At 46.0% G+C, this 21716-nt stretch overlaps 1 protein-coding gene across 3 annotated transcripts in view; it reads right to left on the reverse strand.

The window, feature by feature from the left end:
• The window catches only part of ZZEF1 (zinc finger ZZ-type and EF-hand domain containing 1), a 3309810-nt gene that overhangs the window by 768580 nt on the left and 2519514 nt on the right, over positions 1-21716 (reverse strand). For all 3 annotated transcript variants that reach the window (XM_069614719.1, XM_069614718.1, XM_069614717.1), the window contains exon 43: positions 2276-2472. In XM_069614719.1, coding sequence (XP_069470820.1) covers positions 2276-2472 — 197 coding nt within the window. The remainder of the gene's footprint in view (positions 1-2275; positions 2473-21716) is intronic.

The raw sequence follows: 21716 nt of genomic DNA on the forward strand, positions 1-21716 counted from the left end.
AATCGTCACAGGCATAGATAGCAGTGGCAAAGGGCCCTCAGAGCTAGGTTCATCTTGAGCGCCGCGATCTTCACCAACAATGACACCTCTTGCTTGTGCCACCTGTCTAGATCGCTCAGGAGGTCTATAAATAGTTGCTGGAAGTTGGCCTGGTACACCTTGCCAACCTTATTCGGGATCCCGATCCCCATATAGGTAATATGTGTCTTTTCCCATGGGATCAGCCCAGTGCTTGTCAAGGCTTCCCTTGGCCTTTGGAAGATTTTCACCCCCAGAACATTGGATTCTGAAAAATGTACCCTAAAGCCTGGCGCTTCTTAAAATTCCGAGATGTCATGCCATAGCTCTACTAAGGACGTGTCTGGGCGGGTGAATAAGAGAAGGACGTCATTGGCGTACAGGGAGACTTTATAGTGGTGACCTCCTACTAGCAAACCGTGTATTTGCGAGTCTGCGTTGATCCTGGTGGCAAACGGCTCCATTGACAACGCAAATATTAAAGGTGACGGGGGACGTCCCCTACCGAGTACCCTGTGAAATTTCCAGCATCAGGGATCGGATCCCGTTTATTCTAAGAAACGTGGTTCGATGGTGGGAATCCAGTTGCCCCCTTGGCCCGCTCACCCCAGTTTTGGACAACTCGCATTTCACGCACCGGTGTCGGATCAGCGGGGTACCATAGATGGCGTGAGGGAGGCTTGGTGCAAGTGAAAGATTTCTTTAACAATGGGGCACCCCTAGCCTTCGAAGAGTGCAAAACAAAGTTCCAGCTCACAAAAACTAAGAGGTTTAGGTACACTCAGATCTGGCACCGGATGTCACAACGTGAAACAAAAACACAAGGAGGAAGGAGCTCAATGCAGCCGCACCCAGGGAAGCATATTAACCTTAAACAAGCTCCTAGAGAGCCAACCCCACAAAGACAAAGAAATGCATGCTGAAATGGGAAAGGGACCTGGGACTAGAGCCCGGGGGGGATGAACGGAATCTGATCTGGGTCTGCTCGTTCCAAAATTCTAAATGTGTCACGAACAGGGAAGGAGCTATAAAAGGGAAGGAGCTATAAAACGGTATTCTACAGGTGGTACATCACACCAGAAACTTTAGACAAAAGCAATTCAGCGCTGTTTGCGCGGTGCTGGAGGGGCTTCAAAGTTCACGGGGTCACCCATCGACCTCCTGTGGTGCTGCCCAAAATCAGCCCAATTTTGGAAGGAGACCTAGCGCAGATTTGACACATTACTGGGCTAACAATTCCCTGGGACCCAGGGTTAGTACTGTTGGGAGACACGGGCTGGGGCCTTCCCATTAACAGGCTATATGGCAGATTTAATCAACCATCTGCTTACGGCAGAAAAGATCTCTATCGCCTGCCTCTGGAAGTGCGCAGAGGGGGCAGCGATCTTCTAGTGGTGGGTAAAATGCTGGGAAACGGCAGTGGCAGAGAAAAATCACAGCAGCGCGCCTAGAGTATTTGGGGAAATTCTACTGCATCTGGTCCCCCTTCATTGGGTATGCAGACCAGTTCCCGGGAGTGGTGCGGAAAACGCAAACCCTAAGTTGGTGCTAGACAAAGTAATCCTCGGGCAAGTGGGAATGGCCCTGCGGGCAGAGGCCCTGAACCTATTTGTGAAGGAACTGTTCTCATGATGCTGGCTTATTCCACCTGACTCAAGGACGGAAGATGAACTTAGAAATGTGTGTAAGGAAAGAAACAGCATTTTTTGTGCTGGGCAACATTCCTGCTGTTTCCTATTGCCTCCCCGGTTTAGGTTATATTTTTCATTAATGTGTGCTATTTATTGTTTGTTTTAACTTGGAAAAGGAAAATAAAGCTGAAATTGAAAAAAATTAAAAAACTTAATTTATTGTAATATATTCATAACTATCCAAAATGTAACGTGTATATGATTATTAAGCTTTCACCCATCAAGATGATTCATGAAGTAGCATTTAAGTTTCAAAGATTAAACATACTCGTACATAATATGTTCTTGTTAGAACGTTTAGCTTGTTCCCCCTCAAATACTTACTTTAATAATAAACCCACAACGTACTGCTTTTGAAAAAAAAAACATTCACCAAAACAGATTAATGTAGCACGTCATACATTTAATGACATTTGCTATACATTTCGGTATTATATCATTTAAATAGGCTGATAGGGAACAGACATACATCACGAAATACAACTTAGAAATTTCCATTTGCAATTTTTAGCTAAGCCAATCCCAATAAAAGAAAACCCCAAGATCGTGCTTTAAATTGACTTTACCTTTATGGTTTTATAAAGGCCTTTCAGAGCAAGAGACAGGACCCAAGTTGCCTCCACTGCCTCCGAGTAGGAGCTTTCCAAGTTCATCTGTAAAAGGTGACTGGTTATAAATGCCAAGTGTGGAATATGGTGTCTGAACTGGGCTTGAAGGTCAGGACTTTCATCATCAGAATGATGTATCAGTTGATAGTCTTTCACTACAAGAGGCAAAAAAAACAATGTGAACAAAATCTGTCCCTCTTTATTTAACTTTCCTGTGTCATCAACACCCTGCTGTATGGCACAGTTCAAAACTTGAAAAAGTATTTTGCCTTTCCAATATTAAATATGTTTTTCATTTTAAAACACTTTAAAATTAGACATCTCTAAATGGCATTCACCACTCGCAGATGTTTTTCATATTGTTTGAGGGCCCAGAGTGAAATGAACTGACATGCATGGAATGTGATGAAGTTTGTCAGGTAGTTAATACCAAACAATTCCATTATGACAAATAAAATAAATCAATGATAATTATTTATAATGAGCCAAACTCTCAGGGTTCATTACTCTGAAAGCATGCACACTATGTTGCAGTGACAAACCCAACACATTGCAGACTATGTCTGTTATTGCTGGATTTGTTTGTGGCATTTATATCTTTGCATGATTAAGTCACACTGATCTTACACTGTTCATAACTTTAGCATTGAATCATTGATGCTTCAAAAAATTAGTTACTTCGCTGCAAATGTAGTTCTCCAGTAGTGGCATCTTCATAAATGAGCAAGTTGTGAGGTATACATGTGACCCACCGACTCATTTACCCTTCTAATGCCCGACCAATCAGCTGCTGGACAGCCCCAGGGCAGGACAAATACTGATATGATTGGGATATTTCTCCTCTGTGAAAGATAGTGAGCTAAAGAATCTGGGTAAGGCTCTCGTACCCAGGACTAATGTCTGACAGAGAGACTCCCAGGAACCCCCATGTTTTTTGCAGTTTTTTCATGAAATAGGTAGTTGGAGAAGACATTTATTTTCAACCACTGTGATAAAATAAAACAACACGTTAGTGTAGGTAGTTTATAATGAGTATTGCATTGCATAGTAGATACTTCTGTATTTTGTAGACCCTCATAGTTAGCAATTTAGAAGTACTGTAGTACAAACCAGTGCAATTTGCTCAGTTACTGCGTTTGTTGATTAAATCATTGGGTGTGTGGGGAAAAAAATGCATGCTGGATTAAAAAAAAAACTTTCTACGTTGTGGTACAATACATTTCTTTCATTGCGTTCAGTAGGAGGAATTAGATATGTGTATGGTTTTTGATTTGGAAGTGGTGGTTTTATTGTTGCAATTAGATAGCAGTTTGTGTATTTTGTTTATTTCTTTTCCCATTTTAGTGGTATTCATCTATCTGTTGGTTTGTTGCAGATTCTTGGGGTAGTTAGATACCTGTTGGTGTTTTCTAACTCGTCATAGTTTTGAAGGTCAAGATTTGTTTAAGTTCATACACAGATTAGTTCGTAAATTTTGGTTTTAATAATATTAAGTAAGCGTTTATAGGATTTGCTGGTAATCTCTGTTTTACAGTAATGTTAGTATCATTACATTTGACTCATCCACAATTGTTTTTTATATATACAGTGTAGTGACCTGCATTGGTTGTGGCTCCTGCATGGTAGATAATACCTATTGTTGTGAAGGCTTCCTTACCAAGTGATACTTTACCATGTGTGAATCCACTTAGCTTGCAGTTGTTTTTGGTACCATCTGCATTATAACGTAAACGCATTACTATTATGTATTTACTATGTGTCTGTATTTGTAAGGTGGCAAGACCCCCACACCATTCAACTCGCAAGTGACCCAAAGTGGGATAGTACAATGACACGTGTGGAAATTATAGGCCTCTAATATATAACTGCAGTCACAGGGTCAGCGGATCGCAGCCTGGCCGGAGGGGGCTGCAGCAGGGCTTGCTCAGACATTCTCGTACAAGCACATTTTGTCAGGGCTCGAGATTTTCTCCTTGCGAAAAATGTTTTCATGATTTGCCATGTCAAGAGGAGATGGGCTGAGCTGACAAGTGGTGTGGCATGGCTGTGGGAGTCGCTGGGAGAGTGCAAAGTTCTCCAGAGGAACAAAGTAAATCCGTAGAAATATCACCAGCATTTGTGAATGGTAGCAAACAATTAATATCTTAACAAATATATATTTCTAATGCCACTATGGCCTGAACGGCTATTGGCTCCCATTTGGAGTGAAGGTCAGCGCCGTTGAAATTTTGCTTCCGAGCTCAGCAAAGCCAAGCATCGTATACAGTATAAGGTTCAATTGTTTTTTGACCTTGAAACAAAGGGAGGATTCCAAAAGGAATGCTTGAAGGGAGAGATGTAACACTATCAAAAATGATAAGGTTCACCATAACAAAACTGGACAAAGGAACATGTAATTTCATTTTATGAAAATTGGTTGACCTGAAAGGAGTGTCTATGTTACGCCGACAGGATGGAAATGCCAAATATTATGTAAGTTTTACTTTCAATGATTTTAAAGACCAACGAGTCAACTTATCATTCGCCAACCGTTATTGCTGGCTTACATTGTACTCAGTTGTTGTTTGTGTCATATTGCAACGACACACAAATACAACCTGTGTGTGTACTTCCCTTTGTCCCGGGCTCATGGCCAGTCCAGCATTGAGATGCGTGTAATCCACTAGTGGGTTCGCCTAGGTTCCACAAACGCGTAATTCAACGCTAATATTTAATTAAAATTCAGTCTAAGTGTTCTTCTTGCCCTTCCCTTGCTCCATGATTCTAGCGTCAGCATCCCATTTCGAGCTGAACAGTAACCTTTCAAGTACATTGAAGACTACTTTCCACGTTGTTTTCTCTGTGTTCCCATTGTTTCACGTCCGTGTTCATCATTAGTTTTAACACAGGGCCGAATTAATGGGTAAAATGATAAACTGTACTAAAGATCGGCTACTGAGACACATTTCTGTTATTGTTTTAAACAGCTACATCCTGCCTTTCTGCGATTGTCATCGATTCCAGATACCAACTGACAGGTTTTTCAACCGGCAGCGGCAGATACACGTGAATGGCTGGATAACAAGGACTCTTTTTTAGGAAGATTGCCACGGGCCGATATGCCCTCACGCGGTACCAGTGATAACGAGCAACCTGACATCGTTTATGGTGGCCTGGGGCCAAGCAGATGCCACAACCTTGCGATTCACAGTGCGTCCATGCGCTTTTTATACCCAAAAGGAACACCGCGTGACTCACGATAAACATTTGTGGATCGGGAACGAAGAAAAAAATTACGATTTGCTTGATTATGGCAATCGCCTGATGTTCTCGCAGCGTGTATTGTGAAATAAAAGTACTTTAAAAATGTACAGTTTTGCCATTTCCTTTAAAAGTGTGGTTTTAAATTCAAAATTGGGATGCACTGTGTTGTGATATGATGTGTGTTGATATTCCGGGTTCTGCGTCAAGTAACGTCCTGGAGATAGGCAGAGATAGGCAGAGAATATTACTAGGTTTGGTGATGTCAGTCTCAGGACAGTCCACTTCGGGCGATGCGGCAACGGATAAGATTATCACAAGATGGCCACGCCCTGCTGCCTGATTTTTCATGTGTAAAAAAGAGGAAAACTACGGTAAGGTGCATAGGAAATGTTTGTAAGATCGATCAACGTATGCTTAGAAACACAGGCCCAAACCCTCAGGACAATGGGCCTCATTCCGAGTACGGCGCTAACCAATGGCGCTATTAACGCCTTGGTTGACGCCGTACCCGGACCGGCAGCGCCTTGGTGGCTGGCGGAATTACCGCCCCATTCCAAGGTTGGCGGGGCGGTAATTCCCCATTCACCAAGGCTCTTCCCCATTCCCAAATGAGCCCCCATAGGGCTCAATGGGAATGGGGAAGATGCAAATAACGGTGACCGTTCATTACGGTCACCGTTATTGGCTTGGAGGCCCCTTTGCGCCCTCGACTTTAACACCTGCTCAAAGCAGGCGTTAAGGGCGAGGGCGCAAAGGGAACCTCGGAGTATGGCGGTAAGGGATTACCGCCACCGGTCTCGTTACCGGTGGCCGCTATCCCTTACCGCCATACTCGGAATGAGGCCCAATGTTTCTGAGCGCACTATTCCTTCAATAGATCCAGTTTTTGCTCCATTAGCTGCAGATGAATTTCTAAGGTCTCTGTTTCAGTATTATTTTTAATGTCTGTATGGTGTGTTTAAAAAAAAAAATCTAAGTACACTAAGTAATGGGTAATAATTGGTTTATATAGAGAAGTGCAGTGTCTACCATTGGTATTACTGTTTTCACTCATTTCATCACAAGGAACATTTTCTTACGGGCATTCCAAAGTACTAAACATTTCAGTGTGAAAAAATAACAATATCTTATTTTTACTCTAATACAGAAAGTTTATAAATATATAAATGTAGTGTACTCACTAGTTTCTTGCTAAGTTTTGCTGTTACTGTTGTATAGGTATGCTGCTGATTTTTGCTGTGCAGTTTGCATGAGGTTATTCTGTTGGAGGCACATTTATTTTGTTTTGGTATATTGCATTATGTTGCATATGTTTTGCTAATTGGACGGTTGGTGTATAAAACATATACAGTTTCCACTTCTTATTTATTTGAATGTAATGTATTGTCATGGCCACAGGGCAAGGACCACCAGCTTCATCATCTAAAGGGTCCATGTGGACCCAGTTCTGGCGGCTTTGGCGCCAGGCTCATGAGAAAGTGTGCTCTGCACACTTGCTTTCTTGGACACGTGTTATTTCCTCCCTAGCAGGTTCCCCACATGCATCCAGGCCGGGCGTGGCCATAGAGAAACATTGGGGTGCTCTTGCAGCATCCTCTGGGAGTGGCAAGGTGGGGCCACAAAGCGGAACCAAGGGGGCGTGGCTGGGACCAGGCTATTTAAGCCTGCCCGGCCCGCATGCAAGCGCTTCGCATTAGTCTGCTTCTTGCAGCGTAACGCTCACTGCCGCCTGAAGTGCTCTTACCTGATTCCAGCAATACCTTCGCTTGAAGCGCAGCTTACCTGACTCCAGCACATCATCTTCAGCGCGCACTTTACCTGATTCCAGCAATACCATTGCTTGAAGTGCAGCTTACCTGACCCCAGCAACACCATCGCAGGAAGCTCATTTTACCTGATTCTAGCCATACCATCGCCTGAAGCGCATCTTAACGGACTCCTGCAATCCCATCGCCTGCAGCGCATTTTACCTGATTCCAGCAGTCATCGCAATCGAGGCGCAACCTCACCTGTTCCGGGCATCTAGCTATGCGGGAGCTCATCTCGCCCAGCATCCCCGCGGATCCATCCATCCATCCAGTAACCGCCGGCAGGTCTTCGGATAGCCGCCTCTCGTCAGACGTCGCCAGGCCATCCCTGCAGGAGAAAAGGACAAACAAGGTTAGAAACTACATAAAGACTTTACGCTAGGTCGCGCGCTATACAATCCTTGCGCTTGTCCTCAAAACCCAACTTACCTTCTACTGGGGACCTCGTAAACTCTTCTAGCACCCATTTGGACTCGCTCCCAACACTGCAACTCTGCTGGGATTTCATCACACCTATTGGGGAGAAGGAAAGACATTACAAGGGTTACCGACAATAATCACAGAAAAAAGACATTGCAAAAGGATACAGACAATAATCATTGTTAAGAAACACTTACCTTTGAAGTGGATCAGCCACAGCCGGTCTGGGCTGCCACGCACACGGACCAGTGAAGTAACTAGGTCCATTCTCAGTAACTAGGTGCAGTTGAGAAGCAGGACGGAGAGCTCATCCTCATAAATAACAAGGTAAGACTATATGGGCAGATGCATGCTCACCTCATTCTGGGAAGAAGGGTTCGAGGGAAATCACAGTCCAACCACAGCATTCTCACTGCGTCTCGTATTCTCTCAGGGGCAGTGTCAGCAACCAGCGCAGTCCACACTACAGAAGCTGGGGAAGAAGTGTGATCCAGGGGAGCCAAGTCCAGGGAGGGCCCCAAAGCCCCCACAGAGACTAGGTGAGCGTATCAGAACGCAAAGCCCCTCTGAATCTCTGCCTGGGCGTTATGGACACCTCGGAAACTGACCAGTTGGCCCAATTGCTGGGGGAACTGCGGGGAAAAGTACATGCCTCCAGACAAGAGACCAATGCCTTAAGAAGAGACCTTTTTGTAGCCTGAGAACGAACGGATGACCTGGCAAAGCAGATGCTGCAGACACACGCAGGGCAGGTTCAACTACCTGGAATTGCACAGACTTCTATGCCGCAGCCATCACCACCAGTTCAAGTGGTGCTCCCAGGAGCAGTGCCACTTGCCCCGCCCAAACGTTTTACCGGCGATCCTAACAAGTATGCCATATTCATGAACCAATGTCGCCTTCACTTTTTGTGCCGCCCTGGGGCCTTCCCCAACGATAGCGCAAGAGTCGCCTTTGAACTTTCATACTTGGGAGGCAGCGCAGCAGACTGGTCGATACCATTAGTAAATCAGGATGATCCTCTACTCCGAAACGTTGGAGAATTCCAACAGGAATTGGAAAAATTGTTTGCCAGACACACCCAAAGGCAAGCCCTGGATAACAAACTATTGTCCCTCAGACAGGGAAACCATGATCTTCTGACTTATATCACCACCTTTAATCGTCTCGTAGCACAAACACATTGGCCAGAAGAGAAGAGGACCACACTATTTTATCGGGGATTGCGTGGTGAACTAAAGGATGTTCTAGCCCAAGTGGTCAATCCTCCTGAATCTGTGCGGAGTACATCAATCTGACGGTACAACTGGACCATAGGTTCAGGACCGAAAAATGGATCGCACAAGAACTGAAAGGAGGTTGGTCTATATGCGACCCCGGGACAATCAAGTCAAAGCCAGCGAGCCAACCGAGCCAATGCAGATCGGGGGATTATAGGCCCCTATCTCCAAGGCGGAGAAAGAAAAGAGGAGACAACAACTCTGTTTATACTGCGGAAGAGCAGGACATTTCCTCCGGGAATGCCTGATAAAACCCCCCCAAGAAAATAGTAGGTGCAACGGATAACAACAATGAAGAGAAAGAACAAACCCCGGAAAACTCCAACGCCCGGCAAGGGTAGGGGTCCACTTTGTCGAGCGAAAAGAAGGAATCTGTACAGAACTCACATCTGGTCATCCCGGTATTCTTGGTTAACCACCAACAACGGTCAAAGGTACATACCTTGGAAGCATATATAGATAGTGGAGCGGTGGGAAATTATAGAAATTATATCGATCAGGATCTGGCTGCACGAATAGGCCTTCGCCTCCAGCAAAAACTACTATCGGAAAACATCACAGCAGTGGATGGTTTTCAGTTGTCATCCAGCCCAGTGACGCAACATACCAACAGAGTCATGCTGATGTGTCAGGATGGTCATCGGGAAGACATATCTTTCGATCTTATCGGGGCTCCCCAGTTCCAGATGATTTTTGGAATGCCTTGGCTAGAAACCCATAATCCCAGGATCGACTGGCGAACCCGAGTACAGACCTTTCCTCAAGAATGTGCCAATAGTTGCTACCACAAAGGCGTGAAGAGCCAGAAACTCAAGACGAAACCTATCCTGGGGCTCTATGGTTTCCTACCCCCTGAATATCTGGATTATCTGGATGTGTTCCAAAAGGAGCAAGCAAACACCCTACCTCCACATAAACCTTACGACTGCCAGATCGATATGGTGTCCAGAGCACAAATCCCCTGCAGTCGAATTTACGCTCTAACTGAGCAAGGAAATCAGCATCTGAAGACTTCTTCCGCCCATCTAAGTCTCCTACCTCCACAGCTCTCTTTTTTGTACCCAAGAAGGAGGGCGGCCTAAGAACTTGTATAGATTATAGGGCACTGAACCAAATCACAGTTAAGAACAGATATCCTTTGCCACTCATCCCGGAGCTGCTAGAACAGGTGAAGAATGCTCAGATCTACACAAAACTGGAACTACGTGGAGCCTATCACCTTGTGAGAGTTAAAAAGGGAGATGAGTGGAAAAAGGCATTCCGAACGAAATAGGGACTTTGAGTATCAGGTCATGCCCTTTGGGTTATGTAATGCACCGGCGGCGTTCCAATTCTTCATGGACGATGAGCTTCACGAGTTGTTGGACGTTTGCATCCTCGTTTACATTGATGACATTCTTATCGGCTCAACTTTCAAGGAAGATCATGTTGGCCATGTAAGGGCAGTTCTGGAGAAGCTTCGTCAGCACCGGCTGTTTGCCGAATTGGAGAAATGCTTCTTCCACGTCACGCAAGTTGAATTTTTGGGCTTCATGCTTACCCCACGAGGAGTTCCTATGGACACGCGCAAGGTGGATGCTATCCTTCAGTGGCCATCCCTAACAACTACAGAAGGAGTGCAAAGTGTGCTGGGATTTGCCAATTTTTATTGATGGTTTATCCCAAGGTTTTCGCAAATAGTTCATCCAATCACCTCCCTACTGAGAAAAAATTAAAAATTCTTCTGGTCCCCCGAAGCAGAAAACGCCTTCCAGGAATTGAAACTGGCCTTCACCACAGCACCTGTTCTTCGGCATCCCTGACCCGACCTGCCTTATGTGGTCGAAACAGACGCCTCCAGCGTAGCCATGGGAGCAGTATTAGCAAAAAAGGATCCCGGACACAGGGCATTACATCCCATAGCATTTTGATCCCGTAAGTATTCCGTGCTGGAATTAAACTATGCAATCACTGACAAGGAACTACTAGCAAAAGGAGCCTTCAAAACATGGAGACACTACCTTCTAGGGGCAACACACACGGTCACAGTTATCACAGATCACCGTAATCTGCAATACTTGAAAACTGCCAAGGCCCAATCTTCGCGCCAGCTTTGCTGGGCACTCATCTTTGCTGAATACGATTTTGTCATTACTTACAGACCAGGAGTACGTAATGGGAAAGCAGACGCCCTGTCACGCATGGGTGAGGACAAAGAAGTTTTCACAGAATCTGAGCCAGTGGCCATTATTCCCGAAGAACGGATTCAAAACCAGATTGCTGCAACCGCCTGCTTGGAGGACTTAAAGACCGATCCCCAATCTCGGATTAACCAAACAGCTCAACAGGAGTGGTGGTTAAGAGGGAACAATACTCCATCAAAGATGACTTACCCTATTTTCAAGGAAGACTATATATACAGGACAAGGAAGTGCGAAACCAAATACTAGCAAACTACCACAAATCATTAGTGGAAGGACATCCTGGGATTGCTAAATCTCGGGCCAGAATTCAGAAGAGCTATTGGTGGCCAACCTGGAGAAAAGACATTGCCCAATTTATTGCGACTTGCGGTGTCTGCGCGCAACACAAATCCCAGAAGTTAAGTCTTGCAGGGTTGCTGCGTCCGTTAACTGTACCGCCAGGACCATGGCATACGTTATCTATGGGCTTTATTACCTGATCTTCCACCCTGCGACGGGTTTAACACAATCCTGGTCATAGTAGGCTTATTCTCGAAGATGGTGCATTTTATTCCATTGAAGGGCCTTCCCACTGCTTCCGCTCTTGCCACTGTATTTTTGGAACAAATTGTCAAGTTACATGGTTTCCCATCTGTATTGATTTCAGACCGCAGAACTCAATTTGTCTCACCTCTCTGGAGGAGGTGCTGTAAGAAAGCCCAAATTGACCTTCGATTATCCACGAGTCACCATCCACAAACCGATGGACAAACTGAAAGGACCAATTAGACTCTGGAGCAATACCTGAGGTGTATGTTGCAACAAACTGAAGGGTCCTGGAAAAGCATCCTCTGGTTAACCGAATTTGCCTACAGTAACTCTATCCACACTAGCACCGGAAAAACCCCATTCTACACAATGAACAGTCGGCATCCTCAAACGTCCTCCTTTGATCCACTTGACAAACTGCAAATGCCAGCAATTACCACATTACATAAAACCATTACTCAAACCCTTAAAGAAGCAACTGAAACCTGATCAGAGCCAAAAAACAACAGAAAAAGTGTGTAGACCGACATAGAAGAAAGGCTCTGCATTACCAAGTCGGAGATAAGGTATATTTGGCATCCAAGAATATTCCATTGAAAGGACCTCAAGCCTTCCATCCCAGATACCTGGGATCTTATCCCATCAAAGCCACCATTAAGCCTGCTGCCATGAAATTGGATTTACCAGCCAATATGCGGATCCATCTGGTATTCCATGTTTCTGTCCTGAAACAAATGAAACCAGATCCTCGGATTAAAGCACCACCCGAGCCTGATATCATGGAAGGAGAACCGGAATATTAAGTCAAAGCCATTCTGGATTCCAAGATAGTGAGATCTAAACTATCCTACTTTATAGACTAGGAGGGTTATGGACCTCAAGACCGCACATGGGAAGCTGTTGAATTTGTCCATGCCCCACGACTAATCAGACAATTCCATCGTAACAACCCAGCCAAACCAGGACCAGGCAGAGGAACGCCCGTGAGAGGGGCCTTGAGGGGGAGTGCTGTCATGGCCACAGGGCAAGGACCACTAGCTTCATCATCTAAAGGGTCCAGGTGGACCCAGTCTTGGTGCCTTTGGCGCCAGGCTCATGAGAAAGTGTGCTCTACACACTTTATTGCTGGGACATGTGCTATTTCCTCCCCAGCAGGTTTGCCACGTGCATCCAGGGAAATGGCCATAGGGAAACATTGGGGTGCACATGCAGCATCCTCTGGGAGTGGCAAGGTGGGGCCACAAGGTGAAGCCAAGGGGGTGTGGCTGGGACCAGGCTATTTAAGCCTGCCTGGCCCACATGTAAGCACTTCGCATTAGTCTGCTTCTTGCAGCGTAACGCTCACCGCCGCTTGAAGCACTCTTACCTGATTCCAGCAATACCTTTGCTTGAAGCGCAGCTTACCTGACTCCAGCACATCATCTTCAGCGCGCAATTTACCTGATTCCAGCAATACCACTGCTTGAAGCGCAGCTTACCCGACTCCTGCAATCCCGTCGCCTGCAGCGCATCTGACCTGATTCCAACAGTCATCGCAGTCGAGGCGCATCCTCACCTGTTCCATCTCGCCCAGCATCCTCGCGGATCCATCCATACAGTAACCGCCGGCAGGTCTTCCGATAGCCGCCTCTCGTTAGACGTCGCTAGGCCATCCCTGCAGGAGAAAAGGACAAACAAGGTTAGAAACTACATAAAGACTTTACGCTAGGTCGCGCGCTACACAATCCTTGAGCTTGACCTCAAAACCCAACTTACTTTCTACTGGGGACCTCGTAAACTCCTCTGGCACCCATTTGGACTCGCTCCCAACACTGCGACTCTGCTGCGCCTTCATCACACCTATTGGGGAGAAGGAAAGACATTACAAGGGTTACGGACAATAATCACAGAAAAAAAACATTGCAAAAGGATACAGACAATAATCATTGTTAAGAAACACTTACCTTTGAAGTGGATCAGCCACAGCCGGTCTGGGCTGCCACGCACACAGACCAGTGAAGTAACTAGGTCCATTAAAGGCGCCCCTGCAGTTGAGAAGCAGGACGGAGAGCTCATCCTCATAAATAACCAGGTGAGACTATATGGGTAGATGCATGCTCACCTCATTCTGGGAAGAAGGGTTCGAGGGAAATCACAGTCCAACCACAGCATTCTCACTGCCTCTCGTATTCTCTCAGGGGCAGTGTCAGCAACCATCACAGTCCACACTACAGAAGCTGGGGAAGAAGTCTGATCCAGGGGAGCCAAGTCCAGGGAGTGCTGCAACCATGCCCCAACACCCCTGCAGAGACCAGGTGAGCGTAACATGTATTTATGTGCTGATTTTTGAACATGTTCAGTGTTTCTATTGCATGATACAACAATGTAAGATACCCCCTGAGTTTTTGGATAGTGCTGATGTTGACCGAGTCAGACCCACTAACGCAGGTAGGGGGTTCAGTATGTTTTATGTATATAAAGTAAGGGAATCCTAGGAAACATTTATCCAATTTACATTGTCTATATCTATATTCAGTAAAAGAAAGTTCATTAAAGGGACGTTATGGTTAAGTTGCAGTTAATCTGTGGGAGGAATCATTGCATCCGTCTAAAATAAATAGTTAAATAAATAATAAATAATGTAATCTTTGAACTGACACCCTCAACAGATTTGTAATCCTTCAAAGACCCCTAAAACCATGGCGAAAGAGACATTGGACATGGCAAGAATGATCCACTTATAACAGACAATTTGCAAAACAGACCCACCGACACTAGTGTATTCTCTAGTGAGGCAGTCATATTGGTAACGTTTTGTGAAGGTATTTAAAGATGTTCAGGTGGTGGCTTGGCAGATCTCCAGTAAACGAACATACTGCTGTAAAGCAGAAGTAGCTGTATTCCTCTGACTAAGCAGCACCAGAGGCCACCTGGGATTTCTTGGAGAGTCAATTCACAGCACATGTTATTGCACAGCATAACCCATCTCGATATAGTTTGTAACTTGCTTTTCCTTTTCTGGGGCCAGCAAAACCAAGAAACAGACGATAATCATCATCAATAAGTTTATTCGGCCGTCAGGCCATCAAAGTGCAACCTAACAAATACATGCGCTATACACAAAATCAAAACACAAAAAGGATGACAAGCAGCAGTAAAAAAACAACCAATCGGCAGATGCCAGTCCTATTCAAGGACATCCCCGGTCAGACAGTTCGACTGCAGTGGACCCCCGTGCTCTTTGCCCCATGGGAATTAGGTTTGCACCCGTTAGGGGGGTATTAACTGCTGTGTACCCCAAGCGGCCATCATCTACTAGTTGGGAGTACTAGCTGGAAGAGATCCCACCCTGAGTCCCCCCACAATCCCACCCTGTTCTTTCCAAAATCCCCTGGGCTACTCTGCCATCCCAAAGGACCAGCTTCACAATGTCTTGGGAATTACTGTCCTTGCCACAAATTCTAGAACATCCCACCATGCAATCTCTTGAGACAAACGTGCAGCCTCTCATGGACAGCAACCAGTGCAAGCACTTGTTCATTAAAGCGTCTCTAGGTTCCAACCTTGGCTCTAACAGTTTTGGCACCCCATGTAGATAAATTGTGGTAGGGCCAAGCCCACCCTTGACATATCGGCCAGATATATTCCCTCTATGAAATCGGGTGTGTGGCCCAGCGACATTTGGATTTTGACCTAATACAGGTCGAGAGGCTTGCGTCACAACCGAGGTGGACGATGGCTTAGCGGCGGGTGCAATAATACAGTTCAATGACTTCGATCTGGAGTCCAGAGAAGCAGGAGTGGAGGACAATCTCTTGTGTGCCTTGCAATGAGGGGCAACGTGAGCTTTAGTGGGTACTGGGTTTCTGATGACTCGAGCCTTGATGCACTCCGGGAGAGGGTTAGTTGGACCCTTAACCACAGGGCGGTTGTGACAGGGCCCTCTTGTACTCTTTTTCCTCCATTCCCCCCGATTGTTTGCTAGAACCAAAAGTAATTTCCTAATGGCTGTCAGCTCAGCCAGCACCTCAACAAGCACCAAATTACACTTGCACCCCCCGATAGAGCTGGCGTCCTCAGCTGACAGATCGGGACTGTGGTCTGTCGCATGGCACAAGAGGTTGTTGGGCTCTGAGCGATGACTGACAGAAAAAATAGTTTCCCCCGAAGCTTATAGAGGGGAATTGCTCACTCCAAGCTTGACTTGATGAACCCAGAGCCCCCAAAGGACTGAAAGCAGGATCAGCAGCATAGTTAGCACTAACCATTGTGTCCAGAGGAATTGGTGCTTCAGTGCAAATAGAGTAGTCTGCAATGTGCCCGAAGCAGAAGCAGAGGCTGGGGTGTCGGGCTCTACGGTGGAATGAGGTGGATGGGTGCACCCTACAAGGCTTTCCATGGGCAAACTCCCAAATACTGAAGCAAGCGATTTCACTAGGCCACTGCAAACTGAATCAAAGGGCGAGTTCAGGGTGGGCACAGTCAAGGGCAGGAGGGGGTCAGAGTCATGCTCATGTGAATAATGAGGTGAGATTGCAGGCAGGGGTGCTGGGGGGTCCAACAGTGCCAATATCCTCAACATAGTTAGGCCCAGTAGATGTAGTTACAATGGGATCTGTGTTAACCTCCTTCAAGAGTCCAGCCGGCGGCGTTGCCTCTTCACAATCAGGACCTTGCGTTGAGATTTTGGGATGGGGTGGGCCTGGGCATCCTGAAGGGCAGGGCAAAAGAGTAGAGGAAGGGGGGGGGACTCCATGCTCCGTGGGTAAAGACAGAATGAATTCCCAAAAATTATCCTGGGGGTTCGGAGCCACGAGGAGCACAGGTGAGCTTCACAACAGGCTTTGGGCGAAAGTCACTGTGCATGCGTGCAAATCTCTCACCTCAGGCGGTTTTCTATGGCATCCAAACGTAGTCCCAAATGCCTTACGTCGTCCAGGGGGGCCTCTCGCCCCTCTGCGCCGAACACCTGCGGCGCCAAACACTGCGCTCTTGCCCCGCCGCGGGCTTCACCGCTGCAGGGCCAGGGACAGCGTTATGTGTCCCAGGGGGGTGTGGCCTCAGGCAGCAACAAGGAAGGAAAGACCCAGGAGGGGTCTGTATGCTGGCAAACACTGCGCCCTTGCCCCGCCGCAGACTATAATCAATGCAACACTAATTTTCCATGCAGAGAATATAATTTCAGGGTCTACCTATGGTCACTGTGGAGCTGCTCCAAATCCTTAGAGGTATAAGGCACAGAAACAAGACTAGAAGATGCATTCCGAGGGGAACTCTCCAGCTCACAAATGCTGCATTTCCTTCTGAGTTGTAAAACAAATAGCTCAATCTGAGGAAGCCTCCACACAGTATAGATTCCCTGCACAATCTTCTTCATCAGCAACCACTCATGGAAGACTATATAAGCGGACTAAGTTCCCCTGCCTTGGTGTCAGGATTGTGGACAAATTACTGAGCTGTCACTGTCCGCTCATTGTCAACTGCACAAAAATAAGAGAGCACAGCCTGAGCAATCACACACCGTCCACCTTTTTAGTGTAGAGTAGGACCTGATCAGTCAAACCTTTGAATGAGGGTAAACATGACTGCAATGTTAGACTGGCCTTACACTCCAACTCCTGGTTTACTGAAGAACTACAATCCCTGCGCGCCTGCAAAAGAGAGGCACAAAAAAAACTGGCAAACGAACTCAAATGACAGTGCCAAAAACAGCTTTAACTTAATCTCTAACCAATATAAAGCAGCCATCACCAAAGCCAAGGCCAACGCATTTAATGCACGTATCTCTAATGCCAAATCGCACTCAAAGGAAATCTTCACTATTTTCAACGAACTCATCTCGCCACCTAACACCGCAGACTAAATCGTCAAAGGTGAAGCCTGGTGTGACACTATTCAATCTGCCCTGTTAAACAAAATCAATCTCCTCCAACAAACAAAAAAAATCCAGGATCACTGTAAAGCCCTACCTCTTCATCTTGGGCCTAACCAAACCCCTTCAACTCCTGCTCCAACCAACTCCTCTAAACCCATCTTCAACTTCAATGACATCACGGAATAGGATGTAATGAACCTCCTCAAAAACCTCAAACCCTTTATGTGTAAAGGAGACATATGTCCTCCTAAGCTCATTAAGGACTGCGCAGACGAATTTGCAACGCTCCTGACAGCCTTCATTAATGCTTCATTCAGAACAGACATTATCCCTGACAGCCCCAAGGAGGCTTGGGTCAGACCCCTTCTAACTAAGCCTATTCTCGACCCTCTACGACCAAATAACTACTGACCCATAACCACTGTGCCCTTCCTCCTTAAGATATTGGACAAAGCCGCCCATTGCCATATCCAACACTTCCTTGAAATCCCCTCTATCCTCGGGACTAGGCAATCTGGTTTCCGAAAAGGACGCAGCACTGAAACAGCCTTGGTGGACTTAAAGAATCAGATCACCCAAAACATGGACAAAGGCAAGCTAGCCCTATTGTTACTCTTAGACCTTTCGGCCGCTTTCGACCTGGTGGACCATAAAACCGTCACATCACACCTTACACACTCAGCTAACTTCTCTGAAGAAGCAGCTCTCTGGATTACCTCCTTCCTTGAAGGCAGAGTAATGAAGGTATTCTCTAACAGAGCCAACGCTACCCCCACCACCATCCACTGCGGAGTCCCACAGGGCTCCTGCACAGCACCCACACTTTACAACCTGTTCACAAAGCCCCTCTTCGACAGGCTCAGCGCACTTGGTATCGTGTACACAAACTCAGGTACTCTTACCCCTCTCTGGCTCATACCATAATGACGCCAAGGCACTTCACACAATATACACCACCATCCAGGCCTGGATGGCGGTCAATGGCCTTTGCCTCAATGGGGATAAAACCGAAATAATTATACTAGGTCAAAAAACTACCCTAGCCAAACTTGATAAATTGTACTCCAACTTCACCATTGATAATACTATCATCCTAGTGTCTACATCTGTTAAGACCCTAGGGGTCCACATAGACTCCACTCTATCCATGACTAGACAGGTCAACGCTATCACATCCTCATTAGCACACACTATCAAGCTCATAAACGCCATAAAACCATACCTATCTAAATCTAATTGCCTATCAATAGCCAGAGCAACTATTGGTGCTAAATTAGACTATTGCAACACGCTACTAGCAGGTACATCCGAAGAAAAATCTAAACAGATTACAAGTCACGCAAAACAATGCTCTTCGTGCAGCTTTAAGCATCCCGAAAAGGGAGCATATTTCCCAGGCCAGACAATCAGCTCAATGGCTCCCGGTCAAAGAGCGAATCACTTTCAAAATCCTCACCCTCACGCATAAATGCTTCTCCCTCTCGGCACCATCATACCTATCAGAGACACTTACCATATCCTCCTCTACACGACCCACCAGGACACAATACACCAACCTACTTCACATCCCACGAATCAATAGGGCCAAAGCGGGTGGCCTAGGCTTCCTCTACATTCCCGCCAAACTCTGGAATGCACTACCTACAGATATTAGGGCAGAAAACTCGCTTCTTGTCTTCCGAAGAAAACTCCAAATCTCATTTTCTGTACTCTAAACTGCAACTGTTTATTTAACTGTAACTACAAATTGTCTGTAACAAAAGCGAACATACTGTAAATTGCAAATGTTCATTTATCTGTAACCAAGAACTGTCTGTAACTAGCGCCACGATGCCCCCGGGCTGTTACGCACTCTACAAATCCGAACGAATAATAATAAATGTAAAACAAAATAAAACAAACAAACACATAATAATAATAACCACCCTGTGTTCTGGCCAATGGATATGGAAGGACTTCTCCTGGCCTCCACACAGACCGCTTACTGAAAGATACTGCAGAGTTACTCATCGTCCCATTAAAGACATACAGGTGATTGATGTACAGGTGATTGACGGCAACAGCTGACAAAAGAGGCTGGTTGTGGATGCCGCCAAAGCAGGTCTTTGAAGACCTGAGGGGTGGTCAGGACCCTCTTATAACTGTTGAATTGGGACCACTTTCTCCTTAAGGACGAGTGTCACACAGTCTTGCTTCAGAGACTATGAAGATCCAGAAAATTCCAACTGTGATTCCCACATTTGCTTTGAAGAGGGTCACAGTGGCATGCATACTTGTCACTTACCCTGTGGGAGGTAAAACCATGGCTCATTCTGTATCTAAGTTTACCCATACAAACTAGGGCTTTTGAAGGTGGTCAGAAATGAATTCTTTCAGTGAATGGGAAACCAATTTCTTTGAGGAGAACACACTTCGTCCCTAGGTCCACCAGGGCTGCCTCTTCAATTGTAGCCCACAGTAGATAGCAGTTCAGGTAGGTAAAGATGTGGCCTATTTTCCTTTGCTGATGGGCAGCCACCACCACAAGCACCACACAATGATCTTTGTGTATACTGTCAGGGTAGAAGTGAAGCCGATTGGGAGCCTGCATATTAGTAGGTAGTGCTTCCTACCACAAAACAAAAATATTTCTGATGTCTGGGGTTGAAGGGGTTGTGAAAGTATGCTTCTTGCGACTCGAAAGACATGAGCAAGTTGTCTAACGCTAGAGCTTGAAGGATCTGATGAGGATGAATAGCTAAGGGGCAACACGTTTGTCTTGGAAGCAAGACAACACAGCGCAACAGAGGTTTGACTCCCGATCCTGCGCTTAGAAACCACTTGCTGGTATTAAGCGCTCTAAAAGAACCATTATAATTGTAATCTGCAGCATAGTGAACACCTTGAATTGGTTCTTTCAGAAGAGCTTGTTTAGGAGCCTCCGAACTTAGATGGGCCTAAAGCCTACATCTTTTTTTGAGTCCAAGATATAACCGGAATGACAGCCTTCCCGGACTTCTTCTGCTGGAACGAGCTCCACCGCTCCCTTTATCAAAAGCGGAGCGATTTCTTCAAGCAAAAGAAGTTATGGAAGAAGCAAGGTTGTAATAGGCAAAGTGTGTGCGTATGTGTGGGGAGGGGGGTTAGGCACTGCAAAGGTTTTTGAAAAAAAGGGAGGCAATAAACTGCTCAACTAGTCGGACCCACCCGCCTGTGGTAATTTTGTACCAAGTCTTCAAGTAGCATAACGAGCACCCAAAGGCAACCCGTGTTGTAAAATGAACAGTTCAAATACAAAGATTTTGAGCCCGAAGAAGGTGCATCCAAAGGTAATGAAGTCCCATTTTTTGGTTGGTTCAGACCCTTCCTGTTGCAGACCAAATGTTTTGTCAGGACTGCTTAATCTGGGGCAGCTTCGATGAACACTTGCCATTTGGAGTGAAATAAGACTTATGTCAAGAACTGCCCTAGGAATACGAGTATGTTAATGAAGAAGCCAACTAGCCCAAAGTCTTTGCCTTTATTTGAGAAGCTTAAGAACATTCAAGGATCATGTCAACCTATTCCTCCATATAGCCCAGAGCCATCATTTAACTGTTACATCGGGTACAAAGTTGCCTGTCCTAGTCCAAGAATGTTACCATTATCATTGCATCAGTACCCAGAGCCCTATCTATGCATTCTGTGGCATCTAGGCCTGTCTGCAAAAGGTGTCTTGCTGTGTGATTCCTGTCTGCAACCAGCTCCTTGGAAGCAACTTGCATATCAGAGGAAAACGTTCCACAGCAAGTTCAGCTGCGCCCCAGGAGGCAAGAATATACATGGAGAGTGTATAAGACACATTTGGTGCTCACCAGACTACCTCATGCAAAGAACTATCGGCCCAGACTCAGACTATATCATGCGAAGACCTTTCCGCCTCAAGCATCTACTTTCTTTTGGATTCTCTTTCTGGGGGTGTGCTGGGAAAAGAAGCCAAACTGGATTCTGCTGTAGATTACTAAACTATGAGGGTCTATGGAGAGGGGTGACATGTAAGAATAAAAGGTCTGATGTGATAGCCCTCCATTTTTGGAAGAGGTTTTCGTCTACACAAGAGACAGA

Source organism: Ambystoma mexicanum, chromosome 9, assembly GCF_040938575.1.
Source record: "Ambystoma mexicanum isolate Mex_15411 chromosome 9, UKY_AmexF1_1, whole genome shotgun sequence".
Lineage (NCBI taxonomy): Eukaryota > Metazoa > Chordata > Amphibia > Caudata > Ambystomatidae > Ambystoma > Ambystoma mexicanum.